General features: G+C 36.6%; 3 protein-coding genes across 5 annotated transcripts; 1 reads left to right on the top strand and 2 right to left on the bottom strand.

Moving 5' to 3' along the window:
- Nucleotides 1–73: 73 nt before the first annotated feature.
- On the bottom strand, nt 74–3,636 carry LOC113717373 (protein NETWORKED 3C). 3 transcript variants are annotated; one of them, XM_072067525.1, is made up of 4 exons: nt 2,944–3,636; nt 2,794–2,858; nt 2,502–2,631; nt 74–1,169 (listed from the first exon to the last, which is right to left on the bottom strand). In XM_072067525.1, the coding sequence occupies exons 3-4, from the start codon at nt 2,611–2,613 to the stop codon at nt 322–324; spliced, it is 960 nt and encodes a 319-aa protein (XP_071923626.1). In that variant the 5' UTR covers nt 2,614–2,631; nt 2,794–2,858; nt 2,944–3,636; the 3' UTR covers nt 74–321. The 3 variants fall into 3 exon arrangements, with proteins under 3 accessions (XP_071923626.1, XP_071923629.1, XP_027097996.2); XM_072067528.1 differs by lacking the exon at nt 2,794–2,858 and having other exon boundaries at nt 2,944–3,230; nt 3,420–3,636; XM_027242195.2 differs by lacking the exon at nt 2,794–2,858.
- Nucleotides 3,637–5,791: 2,155 nt separating this feature from the next.
- LOC140015322 (sodium/hydrogen exchanger 1-like) lies at nt 5,792–12,770 on the bottom strand. Its single transcript, XM_072067506.1, has 14 exons — nt 12,225–12,770; nt 11,955–12,073; nt 11,751–11,848; nt 11,104–11,163; nt 10,617–10,663; nt 10,347–10,541; nt 9,416–9,462; nt 8,976–9,042; nt 8,642–8,742; nt 8,414–8,515; nt 8,061–8,199; nt 7,928–7,990; nt 7,107–7,190; nt 5,792–6,465 (listed from the first exon to the last, which is right to left on the bottom strand). Exons 1-14 carry the CDS (start codon nt 12,384–12,386, stop codon nt 6,145–6,147), a joined length of 1,605 nt encoding a protein of 534 aa, XP_071923607.1. The 5' UTR covers nt 12,387–12,770; the 3' UTR covers nt 5,792–6,144.
- Nucleotides 12,771–15,545: 2,775 nt separating this feature from the next.
- On the top strand, nt 15,546–21,018 carry LOC140015323 (tubby-like F-box protein 3). The gene is made up of 6 exons (XM_072067517.1): nt 15,546–16,755; nt 18,338–18,425; nt 18,653–18,782; nt 18,862–19,041; nt 19,238–19,715; nt 20,310–21,018. Exons 1-5 carry the CDS (start codon nt 16,405–16,407, stop codon nt 19,710–19,712), a joined length of 1,224 nt encoding a protein of 407 aa, XP_071923618.1. The 5' UTR covers nt 15,546–16,404; the 3' UTR covers nt 19,713–19,715; nt 20,310–21,018.
- The last annotated feature ends 269 nt before the right edge of the window (nt 21,019–21,287 follow it).

Genomic DNA, 21,287 nt, shown 5'->3' with positions numbered 1-21,287 from the left:
GCTAGAACGAGTAGTAAACATTTCCTAGCATATACAAATAATTCAGTAGTTACATAATTACACTATCCTCGAAGAAAAAAAATGGCTCAGAGGAGTTCATTACCAGCATAATTACACCAAAAAAAAAAAAAATCGAGAAGGTTACATAATGACTAGTTTCAACCAGAAGATTAACTTTGATGTAAAGATTGGAAGACTAATTCAAGCCGAGCTAGTTAACGAGGAAGCCCCACATTTATAGAAAGAGTTCGTTTGACTGTTGTACAGATTTACTTCTTGCTGGCATACAAAACATACAAATTTCTAGTGAGACAAGAGCATCTAATTTCTGAACAGCCTCCTCCAGAACACCTCCAATTTGTTCACTTCGAAGTGATCCTGTCTCTTAACAGATTCTTTGACAACTCTCTTCCTGAGCTCCACGTTCTCCTCCCTGAGCAAGTCCATTGCTAAACTGAGCTGTCTGATGACATCTCTCTTCTCTTCATCCTTCTGCATTAGCTGCTCCTTTTGAGTATTGTTCTCTTCTTTAAGTCTCTCTATTTCTTCCATCAGCTTCATTATGCGACTATTTCCATCATCACCACTTGAAACTTCCTCTTTGGCCGCTTCTTTGTCGTACAGCACTACTTCCTCTGGTTCAGGATCCTCAACGTCAGACTCCTCCTCCAACTCCTCAGTTCCATAAGTTTCAGAATAGCTATCATAGGATTTATCCATGGAACTCAAGCTCATCAACTTCTCCGGCCGACATTTGGTGACTGATAATGGCGATGCCCATGGGGCGACAAGCCGAGTTCCAGACTCGGACTTGAATTGATCATATCGCTCAGCCAATGAACGATGATGCGTTCGATAAAAATCCTCAGTTTCATAAGTTTCAGAATAGCTATCATAGGATTTATCCATGGAACTCAAGCTCATCAACTTCTCCGGCCGACGTTTGGTGGTGACTGATAATGGCGATGCCCATGGGGCGAGAAGCCGAGTTCCAGATTCGGACTTGAATTGATCATATCGCTCAGCCAATGAACGATGGGTTCGATAAAAATCTTCAACCATGCACATAAGCTCCGGTCGCTTTTTGTAATACATCTCTGCACGTTGAGCAAAGGAATCTGCGTCCTCCTCTATTAGCTTCAGCATTGCCTTCGTCTTCTCATCCAGCTCTGCCAAGACGGTTTGATCAATACTCATCACGTTAACAGCAATCAGCAGTACATGTCGGAAGCTTTAAAATTATGGGAAATTTGCTTCAATTTACTCTCTGATACTTCAAAAATAGTTTATGGCGAAGAGATTTCATAATATGGATGATAATTTCCACCGCTATTTCTATACCCCTCTTAACACGAACATTAAAACTTAAAAAGGCCGTGGAATAAGTTTGGATAATGCATTAATGACCCCAGAAAGAATTTCAACAAACCCAGCTAATAGGAACTATATATATTTAAAAAAAAAAAGACGGAATAAAAGATCCAACATTCTTTTTCCACAATAATTCTTACTTGTGTGTTCCAAAAATTGATGATTTCTCGTAGTTATTCCGACTATAGTGGGTCAGAGACACGATACGAGGATGTCACCAAAAATTATTAGAAGACCTTAAAAAGTGTATAAAAATGTACTGCAGTATTGACAGAGAATTCTCCATATTGCGGGCCATTGGTATGATGACACCAATCATCAAGCTGCTCCGATTTTCATTTCATAAGCAACATTGTCTTACTAATCATGAGCAAAACCCAAATCCCCATATGAAAGACAAAACATCAAAGTAATCCTCTCTTATCATGAAGCCCTAATTCTGCTCTCCACGTTCGTCCAATATGAATTATCTCGTTGTTTATCATCCATGTCCATCTGCTGATAATGGTAGTGGATCCCTCCACCATCTACTTTTCAAGTCCAAACTTGTATGCAAGCTAAACAGGTGACCATTACCTTTATAAAAGTTAGATAACAAATAGACGGACTTTCCTTGCTCCTCCACATGGCTCTGATGTAGCTCTCCACATCTCAACAGTTGGTGCCAGTATAATGTAAACCCTTTTTGAATCTTCGACACTATTAGCACGAATCTTGCTAGGAGGGAAAATGGGGGGAAAAAATCTTCTAATTACTGTTGCCCTGGCAAAGTTGCATGTTTTATTATTGTCTTTCACTTTTATTCTATTTTAGTTGGCAGGCGTGACATCCATAATTTGCAGTGACCATCGAATTTTGCCTCTTTAAAGATCTAGTTACGAATGCTTTGCCTAAATGATCCAGTATCGGCGACATTTTTAAGATGTAAAATTAGAACTTAAAAATTTCCGGCAAGTAATCTTGAGCAAATCAAATGCCCACGTGCAGTGTAAACAATTAGCACTACCACTGTTTACTAGAACTGTGCAATCAAAGTTAGTAAATTACCAAAGTCCTCGATAGTTGTGACTGACAAAGAGAATACTAGCACTATAAGCAGAACAGTGGTTTATATGCAACAGAAAAGTTACCTGAAAGGGTTGATTGGAGCCATGCGGAACGCTTTTGGTTGTTGTTGCTTATGCTGAGACGGTCAAACCACCACCAGTTTGACGATTCCTTCTGCTGCTTGGCTTCCACCATACCTCCTCCTTCTTCAACCTTTTCAAAATTTAAATTATTATGAATATAAGAGAATACAGGTACTACTGCTACATTAATCTCTCTTTAAGCAGCGACATTGTCATCGCCATCTTTGCAGGTTGTTTTGGTCTTTTCGACTTTGAAGAAACTCCAAAAAAAAAAAAAAAAAAAAAATCTTACAAAAGCAACAGAACAACCGGGGTATTCCCAAGCAGGGATCTTGGGCTTTGGAGGCTCAAAAATCCCTGAGACAAAATAATACAGTAGTAATAACCAAAAAAAAAAAAAGAAAAGCGACAATAAACAAGGAAGGATTCCTGAAAACCGCACCTGAATTATGCCGGCGAACTTGTGGTGGATCAATTAAATGGGCTTACTTGTTTGTCGACGACGAAGCTTGGAGACGCAGGTGGTAGAAGAATGAAGACGAAACACACGCGAAAAAAAGGCTGAAGAAAACACACACACACACACACTCACGCTCGATCGATGGCAGGCGTACGACTCACTTCCTCACACACACACACACACACACCCTCCCACGCAAAAACTGCCTGAGGCTGAGGGCTGGGCTACTCCTTCCATGCGCTCAGGATGATGATACACATCCACTACTGCTGCTTTGATTTGAGGATATTAGTGTCGGATTCAGAGGAGGCGTGTGTGAGTGGAAAGAATTTAAACACCCCAAGACTTCTCGAGATTTGCAATTGCGTGTATACCTATGAGCAATTTTACCACTAGAACCGAAACTGCCTCGTTGGAGTTTAAGCCGAAAGAATTTGAATCAGAAGACAAAAACTTACCATTCACCGCCCTGCCAAGTGGGACGATACCGCTGTGTCCGGCGATTTTCGAGCGAGTGATTACTACAAAATAATATGGTGCATTGATATAAAAATAAAGCCCTCGAGTGATTGTGTTATGTACTAGCAGGACTTCATCTTCTGGGGCTCGATTAAAACTCTGTGCTTAAACAGTACAGCTCATTCCAAACAAGTTTCAAATTCAAGAGGGCTGTTTTTGCAGTTTGCACGATTTTACAACCGCTGCTACCGCTTTTTTCTTTTTTTTTTTTCTTTTCGGGAGACTGCGTCGCTGTCAGGGGGAGCGTATGGGACTAGGACGGTGGGACCCATAATACAAACAGATACATAACGGTCGAAAATGATGATGACTTGGCATTTCAAATGGATATCAAAATTTTTTTTCCTTTTCTATTTCTTGTCATAAATGAGGAGTTCGTAATTGAGGGTCAGTGCATTACCCTCCGAGTTGGGCGAATTTCTCATAATATTGTTAAAATTAAAAATCGTCACAAAATTGGTGCTGTTCGATGGGGGGTTCTTAGTTAGGGGTCGCCGCAACTCCGATGTGCGGTTTCAAGTAAAAATAATTTTAATTTTCATTTATTTTGGGTTGCTTCAGTTTTCCTTTTTCTTTTTAATTCCTTCAAACCATCGCCGCTCATTTGATTTGCGGCAAAGGTTTTTTTAAAATTTTTTTTTTGCATCGCATGAGCGGCAATAAATTTTTTATTTTTTGTTTGCATCGCCGCGATGCAAAATCTTGTGGCAGATGGAACAATTCCTATTCCTGTAAGGAAATGAGTTGTTCCAAATAATTGTTCCACAGTGCAATCCGAGAAGGGGGAAATCTGGTGTACATATATTCATGATGGTTGAAGACGTGGTGCTTTTTCCATTCTGATTTATGTTATATCCGATTTGCCACGTTGAATGAATTATATGAAATGAGGATCTCAGGCTATGTCTTACTTATTGCAGCCTTCATCTTATTCACTTGTGGAACCTGGAAATGATCTCAAAACTAAGCATTGCCTTCGAGGCTGGGTTTACTCCTTAGCATGCCGCTTGCGTTTTATAAAAAAAAAAAAAAAGGAGAAAAAAGGTATCGCCACTCATCTCATGAGCGGCGATGCAAAAAAAAAAAAATTTAATATGAAAATTTAACTTAGTCAAAAAATTCTTCATGATAAAAAAAAAATTAATAAATATGAAAAGAAATCTGCATTGTTAAATGCAGAATTTATCATAACTTGGAAATCTTTTGAAAAATCTACTGTTTTATATACCGATAAATGAGTTTTGTAATTTGGATAAAAGATTATTCAGAAACCCTTTTTTGAAATTAATATGTAATACTTTTCTCAAATATGATATATGAAAGACGAAAATACAATCATAAATGTGACACTTTTTCTGATGTGATATATAAAAAATGAAAATACAGTCATAAAAGTAACTAACAATGCATTTATATATCATAGAAAAATCTTTACAAAAAAAAATATCGTATGTATGGTGCAAATCTTTCTTGTTTATCTGTTCACTTAACTATAATTATCTGGTACATAAGCTGGTCAAATTTATGATTAACAAGATATAACATTTATTTTTTCACATCATTGTGCGGGACAGCATGACCTGCGTTTAACTTGCTACTGTTTGATGTCTCTAGAAGTCCTGTTCCTGAATTTGTACTTTCTTTTGTTTGGCCTTTGGCAAATGAAATATAAACCAGAAATATATAGCACAAGATTTTGCATCGCCGCTCATCTCATTAGCGGGGATGCAAAAAAAAAAAAAACTTATTGCCGCTCATCTCATGATGCAAAAAAAACTTATTGATGCAAAAAAAAATTTTTTTAAAAAAACCTTCGCCGCAAATCATATTTGCGGCAATGGTTTGAAGGAATTAAAAAAAAAGGAAAATTGAAGCAACTCAAAATAAATAAAAATAAAAATTATTTTTACTTGAAACCGCACATCGGAGTTGCGGCGACCCCTAATTAAGAATCCCGCCTCGAACAGCACCAATTTTGTGATGATTTTTAATTTCAGCAATATTCTGAGAAATTCGCCTCCGAGTTGTGTGTGTTCTTATTTTTTATTATTATATTACTATAAGCAATAACGTATTTTATTCACGAATGATTGTGCATGAACCACACACACACGCCCTTTTTTTTTTGTCGTACTTTTCAATAACAAAATTTGTACTTACATTTTGATTCGCACTGTACACCAAAGAAACAATAAAAATTTATGCATACGGTAAATATCTAGCACTGTGACAGTCCAATAACTTTAATAAAAATGTGCTTATCCTAAATTTGTAAACTAAAAATATCAGCAACAGCGCTAAAGCTCAAGTATTGTAAACTAAGCGTGTTTCGATAGCTCAAATTTGCTCGCTCAATAATATTTGATTTACATCATAAACACATTGTCTTTTTTAATATTCCTAACTAACTTTTTATCTCACATACATCATATCACAAAAAAAGTGTTATACAAGTAATATTTCAAATAATACTCTATCCAAACACTGCACTGTTAAGTTTTTGCTCGGGAAAATTTTAGCTCTCCCTCCAAATCCCAGCAATAGGAAACTTCCAAGACAAACATAATACTTGAATTGCAAAGCAAAGCCACATGTGATCTGCAGAATCCTATCCACTGCGGAAAAGGGTATATGCCACTCCAATTAACTTTGTCTATTCTGCAACTAGTATTCACTCGCTTCTTCTGAAGAACCTGAGTCCAGCTGCGCAAGCCCCCTCCCACCAAAGACTGGGCGCATTATAGCATCATCAAATTTTCTCCAATAATGATGTATTGTGTTAGTCGGTGTGGTCAGAAGCATGTGCAAACTGGATGGAAGATGAGTATTGCTACTTTCCTTGCCAACCTCTACATTTTCCTCATCGTCAAGAAGTGGCATCAGAATGGGTCTCGTGCCAGCCGTCTCAGATTCCATACCATGCTCGGGAATTATGGACTGAGGCAGCAAGAATTTTAGAAGAGGCTTTGTCATCAACCCAAACACCTAAGAAAAAAAAACACCCAAAATTTGAAAGAGGAAACCAATTAGTTATCAACATAATTCAGAACGTTCAATTACATTGAACTACCAAATGAAGATTAGAAATATTGGAGAAAACCATGCCATGCTCGTACATCTTTCCCAAGGATAAAAAAATAAACACAATCTGCTCGACCTCCGTGAACTAGTTAGCACGTCCAACATCATCTTACATTTTAAATGCACATATTTCAGCAATATTGACCACACATGCAACAAAAGCTTGACACGACAAAACCAACAGGCATTTAGCAGAAGCCCCAAAGTAAATCATAGAGCATCATCCGAGTCAGATTACTGTTTCACCAAAAAAGTTTGACATCACAAATATGCTGACCACAAAAACAGAGCCAGAACTTTAAGAAATTCTGAAGCAGCCTGGAAGAACATGGTCAGTGTACCTTGAAGAAAACGACATGGGAATGTAATGGTGCTTGCTGTCCTATTACTAACTAGGCCAGTAAATTTCAAATCAATATTTGCTATCAAATTACTGTTATGAAAAAGAATAGCCATGCAGCATAATAATGAGTGATGCTAAACAATAAGAATATTAGGTTTAGGGAAATAAACGTCGTTAACTTTTTAAAGCCTCTTGTACTTACAATGGTACTGAATAGAACAACAGTGATGGTGCTAGTGATCATAATCGCATTCCCAGGCTGTTGGGTATGGCCGGACCTTGCAAACTGCAATGTTATGAAACAACAGCATAAGAATACAGTTATCACCAGCATCAACACACAGTAATGTTCATTTCTATGACCAAAATTACTTGGGATTGAGATCATGGTGTGTTATCCTTCTACCAGAAGTAGCATAACTATATCTGCAGCCTACTTAGATACCTAGTCAGGTACCCTCAGGTACATTATAAACCATACTTTACCATACCTAGGCTTGTAGCTCCATTGTAGTATGCTAGAAATATATGTAACAAACAATCACCATAGAGACAGGAACACCCATCAGCAGAAAGACTTGGTCTATGCTAATAGTTTTCCAAAACTCTTCCTAACATCGAGGTGTGAATCAGTTAGAAAACATATTCATCCAATCTATACTTTGTATATAGCTGATATACAAGAAAGAATTGTTCTAAAGCCTGTTCAGAAGTATAGTCTTTTTTTTTTTGACCCTTTTTCTTAACCAGCATATACTCTCCTGACAGCACAGAACTATATTCACAACTAAATGTTGAATGCCACGCTCTTTCTACAATAAACAGCACAATCAGATTGGTAACCTGTATTGGCAGAGAAGTGCCATTTCATCTCATATGCTACTTAACAAGTCCCATGAATCCCTATATGCTTCAAATTCAAAATAAGCAATAAACTCTTTGAAACTTGAACTTCACCATACACCCCCTCTCCAACCCCCCAATTACTCTAAAAGCAGTAAAACAAGATGACTAGATATATACCTGGTTATAGGCTAATGCCATGGACACTGCACCGCGCATCAATCCAGCCCACCAAATTGTTACCTGTTCAGTTAAATTTGTTATAGTATTGTTACCTGGAGGCCAAAGAATTTAAAGAAACTCCAAATAATACCTGCTGCTTCAAATCAAATTTGTCACTCTTTGACTTCTTTGTAAAATTGGACAAGAAGGACAGAGGGAATATAAAAGATGCTCTTCCAACCAAAACCAAGCCAAACAAAACTGCACTCACTGCAATGGATTTTCCTGGGCTGCAGGAACTTGATAAATTATGGTACAGGACAACTTTACTTTGGAAGCCAATGGTAAACAAAGATATAGTGAACAGATAGTTTGTGGAACAAGTAATCATGAAACATCATTTGAAATCCTTTCTAAAAATTCAAAACCTTGATAATGATTCCTGAAGTAAATGAAACTCTGCCCCTGTACATCAACAGAGATTAACTATATCTAATAGCTTACCTTTCACTTACGAATTTCCATTTTTCAATGTCTAATGCATCCATCCCAACATAAAGGAAGATAAAAGCCTCTGCAACAAAAGATAATGTTGCAAAAGCATGCCTGTGGAAGAAAGTTATATTGCGTCAGTAGCATAATATGACCGAAAGGAGGACAAATTAAAAATTAGTATTTGAAAATCCTGCCAAAATGAGAGAGAGATAGAGAGAGGCAGACAGACCGACCGACCTGGTAGTCGTTCTAGAACTTTGAGTAACGTTATGCCATGTATAGTGCGACATGACTATCCCACAAAAGAACACTGTTAAGATTCCACTCAGGTTGAACATCTGAAAAGAGCACAAATTGACATAATCACTCGGATCAAAAGTTTTAATTTCAGAGCATATGTAGAATTGTTGATCCAGTAAGAAGTAGAAAGTAAAGTCCGTTCAATATATAGGGCCGAGTTAGCTGAATTCACAATCCTCAAGCTCAAGTTTTCTGGTTAGCTGAATTTACAGAGATTCTCAACTAACAGCTTAAGCCTCTTTAGTTATGTGTCCCATGAAAGTAAACTTACTTCAGACATAACATATGAAAGATAGGCCATGAGCATCATCAATGCAACTTCGCGATCTGTAGAGTGCCTGAAATCGGACATAAACCCACTAGAGTTTAAATAGCAGAACAAGATACATGACCAAGCCATTCCATGAGTTCATACATATGACATTCCCGTAAAGTTTCATCCTGATTTATTTCCTGAGGACTGGGAGAGGAAGGAAGAACAATGAGATTATAATTTAAATTGCCAACCAGCCCAACCTTGCCATAAATTTCAATCATCCAGCTTTTTTCATAATCAAATGGAAATCATCAATACAATCATAGTCTTAATCCCATGTATTGATAATAATTATTCCACTGGAATTGCATGTTAGCAATTACTTCAATCTCAATAAGGCGTAAAAGTTGAGAATCAAATTATACACATGCTAGAAAACTGCTAGATTAACATACCTCCCCAAGTACAACTTTTTGATCAGGTATGCACAAAGCAATCCAATCTGCAGTCATCAGAACGACATGTATATTAATAGTTTCATTTTGTACCTCAAGAATTGAACACAAGGAATAATTAAAGGCATAATTGCATTACCTAAAGGAAACGTTTCTGTAAATGCAACTAAGAATCAACTGATAACAAGCCCAACAAATGACATGAGAGGATGAAGGTTTTGTCAGAAGTCCAGTTGCTATATAGAACTCCAAACACTTCCTACCTTTGTATGGCATCCATACTTGTAGTGCAAACGAGTTTCTACTTGGAAAGTAAACATTTAACAACCAGGTGTTACCTATTCGGAGATACATCCTCTTATCGAAAATACAAACCTATTACTTCTTTTATTACAGATTAGCTCAATTTTCATGTGCAGCAACATCAATGCAAGTATTAGTTGCAGCTAATAGAACCTATCAAGTTTTCCCTCCTAATTCTAACCAGCACTTTTCTTTCTGAAGACTTACTAGTACAGAACAGTTTAATTAAAAGAAAAAGATCTCCAAAATGTCATGTTACATGCAAGCAGAAACATAAAACCTTGGTCATATAATGCTAAGTTACAAACTACTAGAGCTTGTACTGATAAATACTTCCACTGGCCTGAGATGAAACTGATGAGAACATCTAACAGAACATCCCAATCGAGGACATTCTAGAGCCCTACTTTGAAAAGTTTGACAAGTCAAAGAGACGAAATTTTATATTGATGTGCAAGGAAAGCTAACACAATGCTAAAAAGATGCAATCTTTCATATTGATAAAGCAGCATCAGGTTTAAAGTTTGACAAGCTCAATAGGGCCGAAATTACATTCTGAAAGGACAAAACTTGCTAATCTTATAAGACTGCAATAAAGGATGTTGGTCTAATCAGGAGAAAGACCTACCACTATTCCCAATAAAGTGCTTGTGATGAACAGTGTAAGAAAATTGCCCATAAACTGTGCGGCAATCTTTGACTTAACATGAGAGAGGTCAAATCTCTGGATTGCATTGAAAAGTACCACTGAAGTCGCATCATTTACAACACCTTCACCAAAAACTAGACTGTAAAGCAAAGGCGTGTCATCCTGATTTAGCACCTAAAAAAAAAAAGGCAAAGTCAATTTGCAGATTTTCATTCTCTTTTTTGAAGGAAAAATTGCATCCTTCAATACCTGCAATGTACAAACAGAATCGGTTGCTGAAAATATAGCTCCAATTGCTGCAAAATAAGGTGTAAGAATTGTAAGATAACAGAGTAAAATTTCCATACATAAAGGAAACCTGTAATGCAACTAATCCATTTTAATATGACCCTCAAAATAATCCGCTATCATATTTTTTTAATTTTAATTCAAACTTCAGAAGAATGCCAAGTGGTAATGTATACTGCCTTGTGGATCGTTTATAGTGGCACTAACGGTCTCAAATGCTATATGTGGTCCTGAAGGGAAACTATCTATGAAAATAAGGAAAAATTACATCAATTACTTGAGAATTTGTCAAATAGCAGTATAATTCTAGGAAAGGCAAATAGCTATAAAGTTGTAAATAGCTGCAGAATTGCAAGAAGTCAAACTACCGTACAAAGTGACACCATGAAAAAAGCCAAAAAATGAAATTCAATTAAAAAAAATCTTTACAGAAAGAATATTACACTACCAAGATAATCTTGCAACTCCAAGGATCCAATGTCCAGACTTGCAAAGAAACTTTTGGCACCTGAATCAGAATTCTTTGGTTATGACCATCACAAATAACAAACCAAATAACAGGAATGAATGAAGCAGATAATGCTGAATCAATTAACTAAAATGAGTATTGGAGATAGCGTAAATAGTAGATATGTTTTATGTTAAAGAACAAAAGATGTCATACAACACCAAATTCCTTCTAGGGAAGGTAAGAAAATGAAAATGTTCATGAGCTTACACAATATATTTAAGATTTTTTCAGATTATCTGGTGACTTGGTGCTAGGCAAAAGAGAGTAGATGTTATAGCCTTCTGGATACAGAGAAACTTAGGTGAAGGGAAAAATATTGTTGATAAGTGCTCAAGCAAGGAGTAGATTGCATGCATCTAACATCATCAAAAATAGCTAGTTCTCTAAACATCAACGTAGAAAGTAGCAACCATAAAAGGGACTCCAACTACCCTGATGAACAGTAACAATAAACTTCAAATTGTATTCACCTACATCTATTACAACTCCACAAAACGTTTAAGCATTTTGTATACTAGAAACGTTAAGTAATAATTAGCTACAATGAACTAAAATTAAGGGCGATATAGAAAACGAGACCGTACCAAAGGATATGATACAGAAGGATATCAGAGTACCAACTACACCAAATAGCACAATGGTCATAAAGTTTCGGAAGAATTGCTTCTTTTTCACTTGAAACCTGATCAATATGAGGACACGCGAACATGAGAGATCAGGTGATTGACTAGCAAGTACTTCTCTGAAAACCGCATGTATGAGTAAAAAAAAAAAAAATAGAAACTTACCCAGCATTAAATATAATAGGTGGGAGAAGATAAATGAAAAACAGCTGTTCATCGAATTCTAAGATGCGGGAACTCTTGCCATTAGTTGTTAGCAAAATAACGATCCCACTGCATAACCCCTGCGACCATCAGAGACGCCATTTGATCACATGCAAGGACTTAAGGACTATATCGACGTGAGACATCTCTTCTAGCTGGCCCCAATGCAATTTATAGTCTATCTATGCATTCAGAAACAATTAACAAAAATACAAATAAAAATCCCCTTACGATGAGCAGAGCCGTAATAGACTCGTTAATCCAGCGGTTTTCTTCGAGCAAATGGCCAATCACCATGCACGCGCTCAGTAAAGCCACAAACAAAGTTATAGAATACAACTGATCAACGTCGGATCCAATTCCTGTTCCAAACAGTGCATTGCTTCCCATCATCACTCCCAGTGGAAGTATCGCTCTCGGGCTTCTACTAAAAATACGCGATCAACAATTACTTCGTCCAGAATTTTTTTTGTATTTCACATTACAAAAAAAAGGAAAAAGTAAAGTTGCTGGTTAGCGTCTAGCAAGGTCCAGGTTACCAGCGATTTGTGCTGCAGAGAGAGAGATGGAGTAGGGTTTTATGTTTGCTTGAAGAAGGGAAAGGGAAAGTTAGAGAAATCCAAATATGCGGAGAAAGAAAGAAACAAAGCAAGTAATCGAGCAAAGCCAACACTGAAAAAGCAGTTTGAAATGCCGCCAAGGTCTAGATATTGGGAGTTAGGATCTTGCATGCTAAGGAAACGGATGCTTAGTACGTGGCTAAGTCTCCTGCCGTTGGATTTGTTCGATGATGCCATGTGCTCTTCAAAACTACGCTCTTGAAATCTTTTATTTGCTTACATCATTCCTGTCCAACATTTTTTCAATGTATTTTTAATTATTTCTTATCTCATATACATTATATTAAAATATATATATAACACCATCTTTTTCAAAAAAATATTTGAAATAATCTATTATCCAAACACTGATTATCCGAAATCTTCTTTATTTGTCCAAGGAAAAAAAATCCTTGCTCTAATATACTACCTACTTACACGGTACACACATCCTTCATTCTAATATATATCACTTGTATGATAGACATAAACTAATAGCATGTTTGATAACTCTACTTAATATTAAAAATTAACTTAATTATTTTTTAAATTCAACATATTTAATGATAGAAATGCCTTATCACTTAATGTATTAAACACCATAAAAATTTGCTCCACAAAATTTTAAATAAACATGTTTCACAAAATTTTTTGAATTGCTTATACATAGTACTACATTTCACACACATATAATACATTTTCATATATATTCCAGCACAAAGTACACACACATAACACACTAATTCTAAATTATTTCATTATTTTCTATCATTAGTCTCTCGCTCACACACACTTTTCTTTGGATACACAGACATAGGCAATTATTTTTTTTTTAAAGTCAAAATGTTTTATTTGTTCAATATTTCAATTTAATATGGTAATTTAGTTAGTTATCAAACATATACAACTTACTACTTTTAACACTTAAATTTTAGGTTTCTATTTTCATAATTTAGTTTTGTCAAACAAGCCCTAATTTTTGCTGAACAATTATCTCAACACATTTCTTATTTACTTTTTTTATCTATCATACATCACATCAGTACAATACATTTTTATACACAAAATTGAAAAATTTGCAATCCAAACCAAGCTGTTTTCTTAATTTCAAAAATTCTCATGTTTGTATCTATCAATTTAATATGTAGGAATTTCTAGTCACCCTTTTTTGTTAAGTGAACTCGATTGTTGAATATAGTCCCATCCTGTCCAAGATCTCTTTAATATTCAGGTAACAGTGTATAGCTTAATGGTTTCGTTTTATCGCTCCGCATTGGGTTTATCTAAGCCCCGTGGCAGTATCGTCACTCCCAAAAAGAAATATGGGATTATTTATTCCCGTATGACCATGTGATGGTAGAATAATATTTTTGGTCTTTAATCAAATTCATTTTGGTAATATCAATAATTATCCTATAGATTTTCATTTTCTTTGGCATGTTTTTTGAAAAATCTTTTTGAAGGACTTAGTGCTACAAAATACAAAAAGAAGGACTTGGAGTGTAAACTTTTTATGACAACTTATTCACCTCATTTTTGTCCTCATTAAGTGTTTCTTACTACAAATCTACCAACTAAATAATTACTTCCAATAACATCTACCCTTTTGACCAAAAAATTGTTTAATTTGGGTTGCACCCTCATAAGTTGTACGTTTCTGGCTAGTCTATATCTATATATCATATATCAAAGAGTTAAGTTATATCATGGACGTCAGTTAACAACGATCTCAAGTGTTAAGTTTTTTTTAGCAAAAAGTAAATTTAATTTTAAAATTTAATAAATGCAAGAGTGCAATAAAATGCCTTTAGTATTTATGTAATTACATGGCAAGTTAGATATAATTTAAATACATTAACAAATGCCTTTGTTAATCCCCTTTAAATAAATGTTGTAGATATCCCATCAACAAATTTCAAACCATAGATAATAATTGTTTAATATCATATAGAAATGTTGTTGTTGTCGGTCAAATTCAAATTCATTTATTTCATCACTCACACGCAATGGCTAATCTGTAATCTTTCTTCATTGAATATAGAAACATAGCCCTTTACGGCTAAATTTATTCCTTGAGGGAACCCTTACAGCTAAAGTAAAAGATTATTTTCAAGAATACTGGGAAATTAAACAAGGAGGAGAAAAAAATTGCATATTTGCATGTACTACTGCACAGCAACATCCAACACAGTAGGCTAGCTAGACTGGTAAAAGACGTACTTACGTACTTGTCGGATAAATACTTATTTAGAAGAAGCTTAATTAACCATTGATTAAATTGTATTTGTTCGTAGAAAATTTCTTATTACGTTTTTTTAAATATATTTTTCAATCACTTTTTTTTTTATTTATAAAACTTTTAAAAATAACGAGGTGATGTGATTTTATTTATTTTTTGATCCCTGCATTTTATCTTATTAGAATCAGATGGAGAATGAATTTTCCAATCCTATCATAATATTGAGATGCATTAAAAAGAATGAGGGCGAAAGAGCAATTACACGGGCAATAGGGGTGGAGCTAAACCAAGTAGCTCGCTCGAGCTCGTGAGCTACTTGGTCAACAGCTTGAGCTCGAGCTCGGTTGACCAAGCTCGATCTCGAGCTCGAGCCGCTCGTTAGAGCTATCGAGTCGAGTTTGAGCTTGAAAATATGATATTTGAAAGTTCGACGAGCTCTATCGAGTTTTTTATAATATATATTTTAATTTTTATTATTATGAAATGTCAATAATATTCTTTATTTAAAATTATATATAAAATATTAATTTTTATTACTTGACTTTGATTAGACTTGATTGAGCTCAAATAAATTCGATTGAACTTGATTTAAATTGATTACATTTAATTAAACCCGAACTCGAGTTTCATAAATTATTTTGCCTCGAGTCGAGCTTGAGTAGACAGCAGCCCTAACGGGCAACCAGATATATATACTTTTCTTTTCTACCGGACAAGTAAAGAGAGCGAGAGAGACAGAGAGAGAAAATGCAATGAAGTATCGAAAATCATATATATTCGGGTCGGATTTCAGCAGCAGAATTCGGACAATGATGCAAACTGGACAGAAACTCCAAGGGCCTGGGGCCGGGGGCGACTAGAGTTTCACACTTGTCGCTGCCCAAAAGTGCCGCAGTAAACCTTCAACAGCAAACCTACCCTATTCCCATCTCCGCCCGAAAACGACGCGCACACACTACGACATACTTGCCGAGCCTAATCCCGATTAACTTTTCCCACCAGCATATTTAACCCCTTAATCAAAATGCTTCCAGTTTCCAAACCCTACTTGCATTAGAAGTCTGCTCTTGTTTTGTTAATTAAGAACATAAAAGGTTCCTTAAGAATTTGTCTGCGGATTGTTGGTTCACTTGCCCACTATTTTTGGAGTGGTTGTCTGACTCGTCTGGATTTTTGTACTATCACAGATCTGAGTTTCTTTTACTGAACTTTCGATTCTGAATTGAACAGTTGATTTTCATCCGAGGCCTTTTTATTTCTGCCGATCGCGTTTTATTAATTCTGTTAATGCTGTTTTATGATGTCAAATTTACTGCATCAGGTGCGAGCTGCTTGATTTGGGACCGTTAAACATGTTAGCATCTCAATTGGGTTTGTACAAATCATATTAGAGTTTGGATCTTTTATCGTAATTGGGATCTTTTGCTCTTCCTTTTTTTTTTTTTTCCTTTTGTGGGTTTGAATTCCTTTTTATGGCTAATTATTAAACCTGGGCTCTTTTCAATTGTGGGATTGAGGTTTTGGACTTATATCTTTAGTCTCAACCGTATTGGTGGTAATTTAAAAGAAAAAAATGTCTTTTAGAAGTATACTTCAGGACATGAGGGGCGAATTTGGGAGCATTTCTAGAAAAGGGTTTGAGATGAGGCTTCCAAATGGGTTGAGATCAAGGTCACAGAGGGTGGTTCAGGATAGTTGTTTCGTACCCATAGATGCTTTGAAGCAAAGTTGTTGGGCTTACATGCCACCAGAGCTGTTGAGAGATGTGTTGGTGAGGATCGAAGAATCTGAGAGTACCTGGCCCCCCAGAAAGAATGTGGTTGCTTGTGCTGGAGTTTGTAGGAGTTGGAGGGACATAATGAAGGAAATTGTGAAGACGCCAGAAATTTCTGGACAGTTGACTTTCCCCATCTCCCTCAAGCAGGTATGAGCCCGGGTGTTAAAAATTGCTCTGATTCTATTATTTGTTGATTTTACAATGTCTCTGCTGACGATATTACACTCTATTGGTGATTGTCATTGGTTAGTTTGTTATGATGGTTTTATAGTTCCAATATCCTCTGTTTGTTTTAATCTGAGTATGTTTAGGAGAAAAGGATATAATCCAGGAACGCAGCAGTTAAGAGGATTTTAACGTGCTAGTTACGTACAGTAAGTTTTACTCACAAGTATGCGTAGCCACATTGTGTACATGCTCAAGGGCCAATGCACATCGATTTGGAGTATTGAACGATCATACACAGAAAGGAACCATAAAGCATGTCTTTTTATTGCTATTTGAGTCAAATATAACATGAGTTCACGTCCAGTAGGTGGTGCTAAGTTCTATGTTTTGATCTGATTATAGGTTGTCCTCAATTTTTCAGAATTCTGTTTGCTGTTTGGAACTGTCGATATTTTTCTTCCAAATTTTATGCTTCATTAATATATGGAGTAATTAATGGCTTATCAAACTTGTGTTTTATTCCTACAGACACAATACAGAATATCTTGTTAGATTCAGTGTTAATGAGAACGGGTCTGCACGGATTGTTGTTTTGGATATTTGGGGGGTGGGGGTGTGGCAGCAGGCTGTGAGGGGCTTGTAGATGGACCCTGTCTGCCAGAGCTTGAAGATGGACCATCTACAAGGCTTACTGTGATGAACCGTTTTGATATTCTTAATTGTCCTCCTAATTAGTTCATAGCAATCAGGCAATATTCTTTGTAAAACAAAAAGTATTGAGAATCAACCTGGGGAAAGTGAACTCTTTAGTATGGCTTGGACTCAGTCTGTATGTTGAGTTGAAAATGGTGTTCTGTAGAGTTTCATTTTTCTTCTTTCATGTGCTCTCGTGACTGCTCAATTTGCTGTCTTTGAGTATTAGAAATTGAGAAATATGATGAGCAACAAGTTTACCAATTCGACAAGTTATTGGGCCATTTTTTATTTGATTTTCACTCTTTAAAAAACGTACAATTGTGAACCAATTTAGTTTTGCAGTTATATAACTCTTCAGGTTTTTGCATTGTATCCAAGAAGGAAAGATACTGAAGATGACAGTAGTAGGTAGTAAATTCATAAGTGTCATGAGCCTTGGACATGGGTAAATCATGCTTAGTTCCTCTAGAATTTATGCTGTAAATGAGCAATTCATTTCTCCAAATATATTCAGTTCTCAGTGTTGATGGAAATTGTTGGACTCATAGGATAATGCTTCAACTTGCACTTGATGGAAAGAGTGAACACCCAATCTCTAGAAATTTTGGTGGCAAAAAGCAATTCTTTAGTTATATCATTCTGCAAACAGCAATACAGGTCACTTTTGAATTAGTCTACCACTGCTGCTTAGTGTTGATTTTGGGTTGATATTTTTTTCCCTTGCTGTATAAGATGGATCCAACAGAATTCCTGCTTTACAGAAATGCTTAATTGTGAGCATTAAATTGATTTTCTTTGAAACTGACATGTGCATTACTCTGGAGGATATTCTTTTATTTCTCAAATCACATGGTGCCTTCTGCAGCCGGGTCCAAGAGGTCCACTGATCCAGTGTTTCATAAAAAGGAATCGCAGCAACCAAACGTATCATCTTTATCTCAGTTTAAATCAAGGTAACTGGTGCATGCGTTGGAACTTGTCTCGCTTGTTGTGCATTTACCCAGTTAGTTTTGTCTAATCACAACTCTTTCTGTGTATTGGAGGCATAACTAACTACAAAGCTTGGGATTTTCTGTGTTTCAAGTGATCTACATGTCTTTGCTGCTTGAAGCTGCTAGGAGCTTTGAATAAAATTCCTAGCAATAACATTGTCTTTGTCATTCTTGTGATTGTTTGACAGCTTCAAATGATGATGGTAAGTTTCTTCTTGCTGCACGGAGATGTAGGCGCCCAACTTGTACAGATTACATCATCTCTCTAAATGCTGAAGATGTCTCAAAGGGTAGCAGTACTTACATTGGAAAGCTCAGGTAAGGTCTACTGGGCACTAAAGTGCACTGCTTTCTAAGCTCTTCCAGTCTGAGGTCATCTTATCCTCCTTCATGGCAGGTCAAACTTTCTTGGGACTAAATTCACAATCTATGATGCACAGCCTCCAAGCACTGGAGCTAGGGTGACTAAATTTCGTTCCACAAAGCTAGTTGGAATGAAACAAGTCTCTCCTAGAGTTCCTGCTGGGAACTTTCCTGTAGCCCACATATCTTATGAGTTAAATGTCCTGGGTTCGAGGTAAGGTTTGTGCTTTTTAGTAGTTAGAACTCTCACGGGTCGATAAGAATGTATATGAGTACAGATCTATTCCTGCAAATTTAAGTGTGTTTCTTTTCAGTTGCTATGTGCTGTGCACCTAATATCTCATTGGGCAGTTGTTGATTAGTTTCTATGTTTTTTTACTGGCTAATTAAACTATGTAACTGGTAATCAGGGGACCAAGGAGAATGCACTGTGCTATGGATGCAATCCCTGCTTCTGCTATTGAACCAGATGGTGTTGCCCCTACACAAACTGAGTTTCTTCCTGGTGTTAGTGATTCCTTTCCTTCCCTCCCTTTCTTCAGATCAAAGTCGTCTTCTCGCACGGATATTTTTCATGCCAGACCCATGTCAACCGATAAGGATGATATGTTAGCGTTGAAAAACAAAGCTCCCAGGTGGCACGAGCAACTTCAGTGCTGGTGTCTCAACTTTAATGGACGGGTAACGGTGGCGTCAGTGAAGAACTTTCAGCTTGTAGCTTCGGTGGATAGTGGGGTTGGTGGACAAGAACAGGATGATGTAATTCTCCAATTTGGAAAAGTGGGAAAAGATGTATTCACCATGGACTACAAATATCCAATATCTGCATTCCAGGCTTTTGCTATATGCCTCAGCAGCTTCGACACCAAAATTGCTTGCGAATGACAGGTGCCGCATCATCTTCCTCCTTTTTTTTTTTTTTTTTTAACTTATTTTTTTATTTATTGGTTTTGGTGGCTGGGTGGAAACAAGTAGAATGTAGCATTCTGTTGTTGCTAGTTATTTTTTTCTCCAATTGTAAACTAGAAATATTGTCTAGCGGCTGCCATGCTGATCTTTTCTGATATATGGTGGCTTGTCGGGTATGGTTCATGATTTATGCGGATATTATCTATATTATTATCAGGAAATAACCAATTCTACTGCTGATTCGCCTCGTTTATTAAGATTCTTTGAATTTTTCTGATATTTGTGATGCTGAGCAATTCGTCGTGCTCAAGGTTTGACTGGACGCCGTAATGGCTCTTGCTAGGACTTCTTTGAACTAGATTACCTTAGCCAAATTCACTCTGGTTGTAGTTGTCTTTGGTTAGTTTGTGTAGCGGGACTTTCAGAATTTACTCGAATATGGGTTGGGTGAGAGCCATCGTCAAATGCATGGTACCCTATCATCTTGGAGCTCACTGTTGTAAGCACAGCTTGCTCGCAGCTAGGTATAGGGTTTGATGTTGTAACTAATGGTTCGTGTGCTTTCTGTCGCAGGTGATGCTGAAAAAGGTAACATTGTTGGAGGCCATTAGATAGGCTACTGACGTCTGTGTGAACCGCACTACAGCGGCGTTGCAGTTATAAGTGGCATTTATTCATGTACATAGAAACCGCTGGTATTGTTGGAAGAATTGGTCTGGCCTTTCTGGTTGTGCTGCGACCAACTTCTCCTCCTTTGACAAGTGGTTGTGTGACTCCTCTCTGTTTGCTTCGTGACCCGATTCTGCTTCCGCTTATTTTTTACGCCTGAGCTATTGGATGGGCCGTGGTAGATGATAGCTGTTTTATTTGCTTTCCTGTTTGCTTGGCTTGAATGCCTGGCAGGCCACCACTTTTTAAAGGCGTCGGGTGGATGAACGCTTTCAATTATTTTATTTTGAAGCTAAAAAGTTTTGTTCAAAAAGTAGAGCCTTTTCCGCTTAAAATGTTTTCCTCCTGACAACCCATTTTAATTTCCTGTGATTATGCATTTTAAGATGAGAAATCAGGAAGAGGCGGACGGTTGGATGTCGCTGTTGCCCAATTTTAGGTTTTTTTTTTTTTTTTTTGGTTGTTTTTGTTTTTAAGAACAATTGTAGCAAAAGAAGGTAAATTTTATGTTGTTTCTCAGGCATCTATTAGTAGGGTCTTCTGTAAATTCCCGAGTTCCTCGGAAATCATGCGTTCTTGAAGGTTGAATCAGTTGATGTTTTATTTGTGGGGACGTGTTGGTGTTTTTGTGTGGTTTTTTGGCTACTAACTGGGCGCCCGAAACTGTGAAAATCCTGGTGGAAAGTTATAATAAGCGAGTGTAGAAATCTTCTGTGGATGTCCTAACTCGGCCTAATATCGTTAGTTGTTTTTTTAAAAAATTTTATTGTAACAGCGTATATAAAAAATTTTTATGTGCGATTTTTTTTTAGTTGTATTTGTTTGTATATTACTGTAGCATTATATTTGAAAAACAGGAAACGGAAAGGTGGAGTTATATAT

The sequence above is a fragment of the Coffea arabica genome, chromosome 1e, assembly GCF_036785885.1.
Source record: "Coffea arabica cultivar ET-39 chromosome 1e, Coffea Arabica ET-39 HiFi, whole genome shotgun sequence".
NCBI classification, from domain to species: Eukaryota; Viridiplantae; Streptophyta; class Magnoliopsida; order Gentianales; family Rubiaceae; genus Coffea; species Coffea arabica.
This window is presented reverse-complemented; position numbering and strand designations above follow the sequence as displayed.

Bases quoted from the DNA above. Each gene is read 5' to 3' on its own strand.
- LOC113717373 (XM_072067525.1), bottom strand. From the start codon at position 2,613: ATGGTGGAAGCCAAGCAGCAGAAGGAATCGTCAAACTGGTGGTGGTTT. The intron at 1,170-2,501 runs GTAACTTTTCTG...CCGTCTTGGCAG, and splicing joins GCTCCAATCAACCCTTTCAG to AGCTGGATGAGAAGACGAAG.
- LOC140015322 (XM_072067506.1), bottom strand. From the start codon at position 12,386: ATGATGGGAAGCAATGCACTGTTTGGAACAGGAATTGGATCCGACGTT. The intron at 11,849-11,954 runs GTAAGTTTCTAT...CATATTGATCAG, and splicing joins CCTATTATATTTAATGCTGG to GTTTCAAGTGAAAAAGAAGC. The intron at 10,664-11,103 runs GTAGTGTAATAT...CTTATTTTGCAG, and splicing joins GGAGTTGCAAGATTATCTTG to CAATTGGAGCTATATTTTCA.
- LOC140015323 (XM_072067517.1), top strand. From the start codon at position 16,405: ATGTCTTTTAGAAGTATACTTCAGGACATGAGGGGCGAATTTGGGAGC. The intron at 16,756-18,337 runs GTATGAGCCCGG...TGCCTTCTGCAG, and splicing joins TCCCCATCTCCCTCAAGCAG to CCGGGTCCAAGAGGTCCACT. The intron at 18,426-18,652 runs GTAACTGGTGCA...ATTGTTTGACAG, and splicing joins TTATCTCAGTTTAAATCAAG to CTTCAAATGATGATGGTAAG.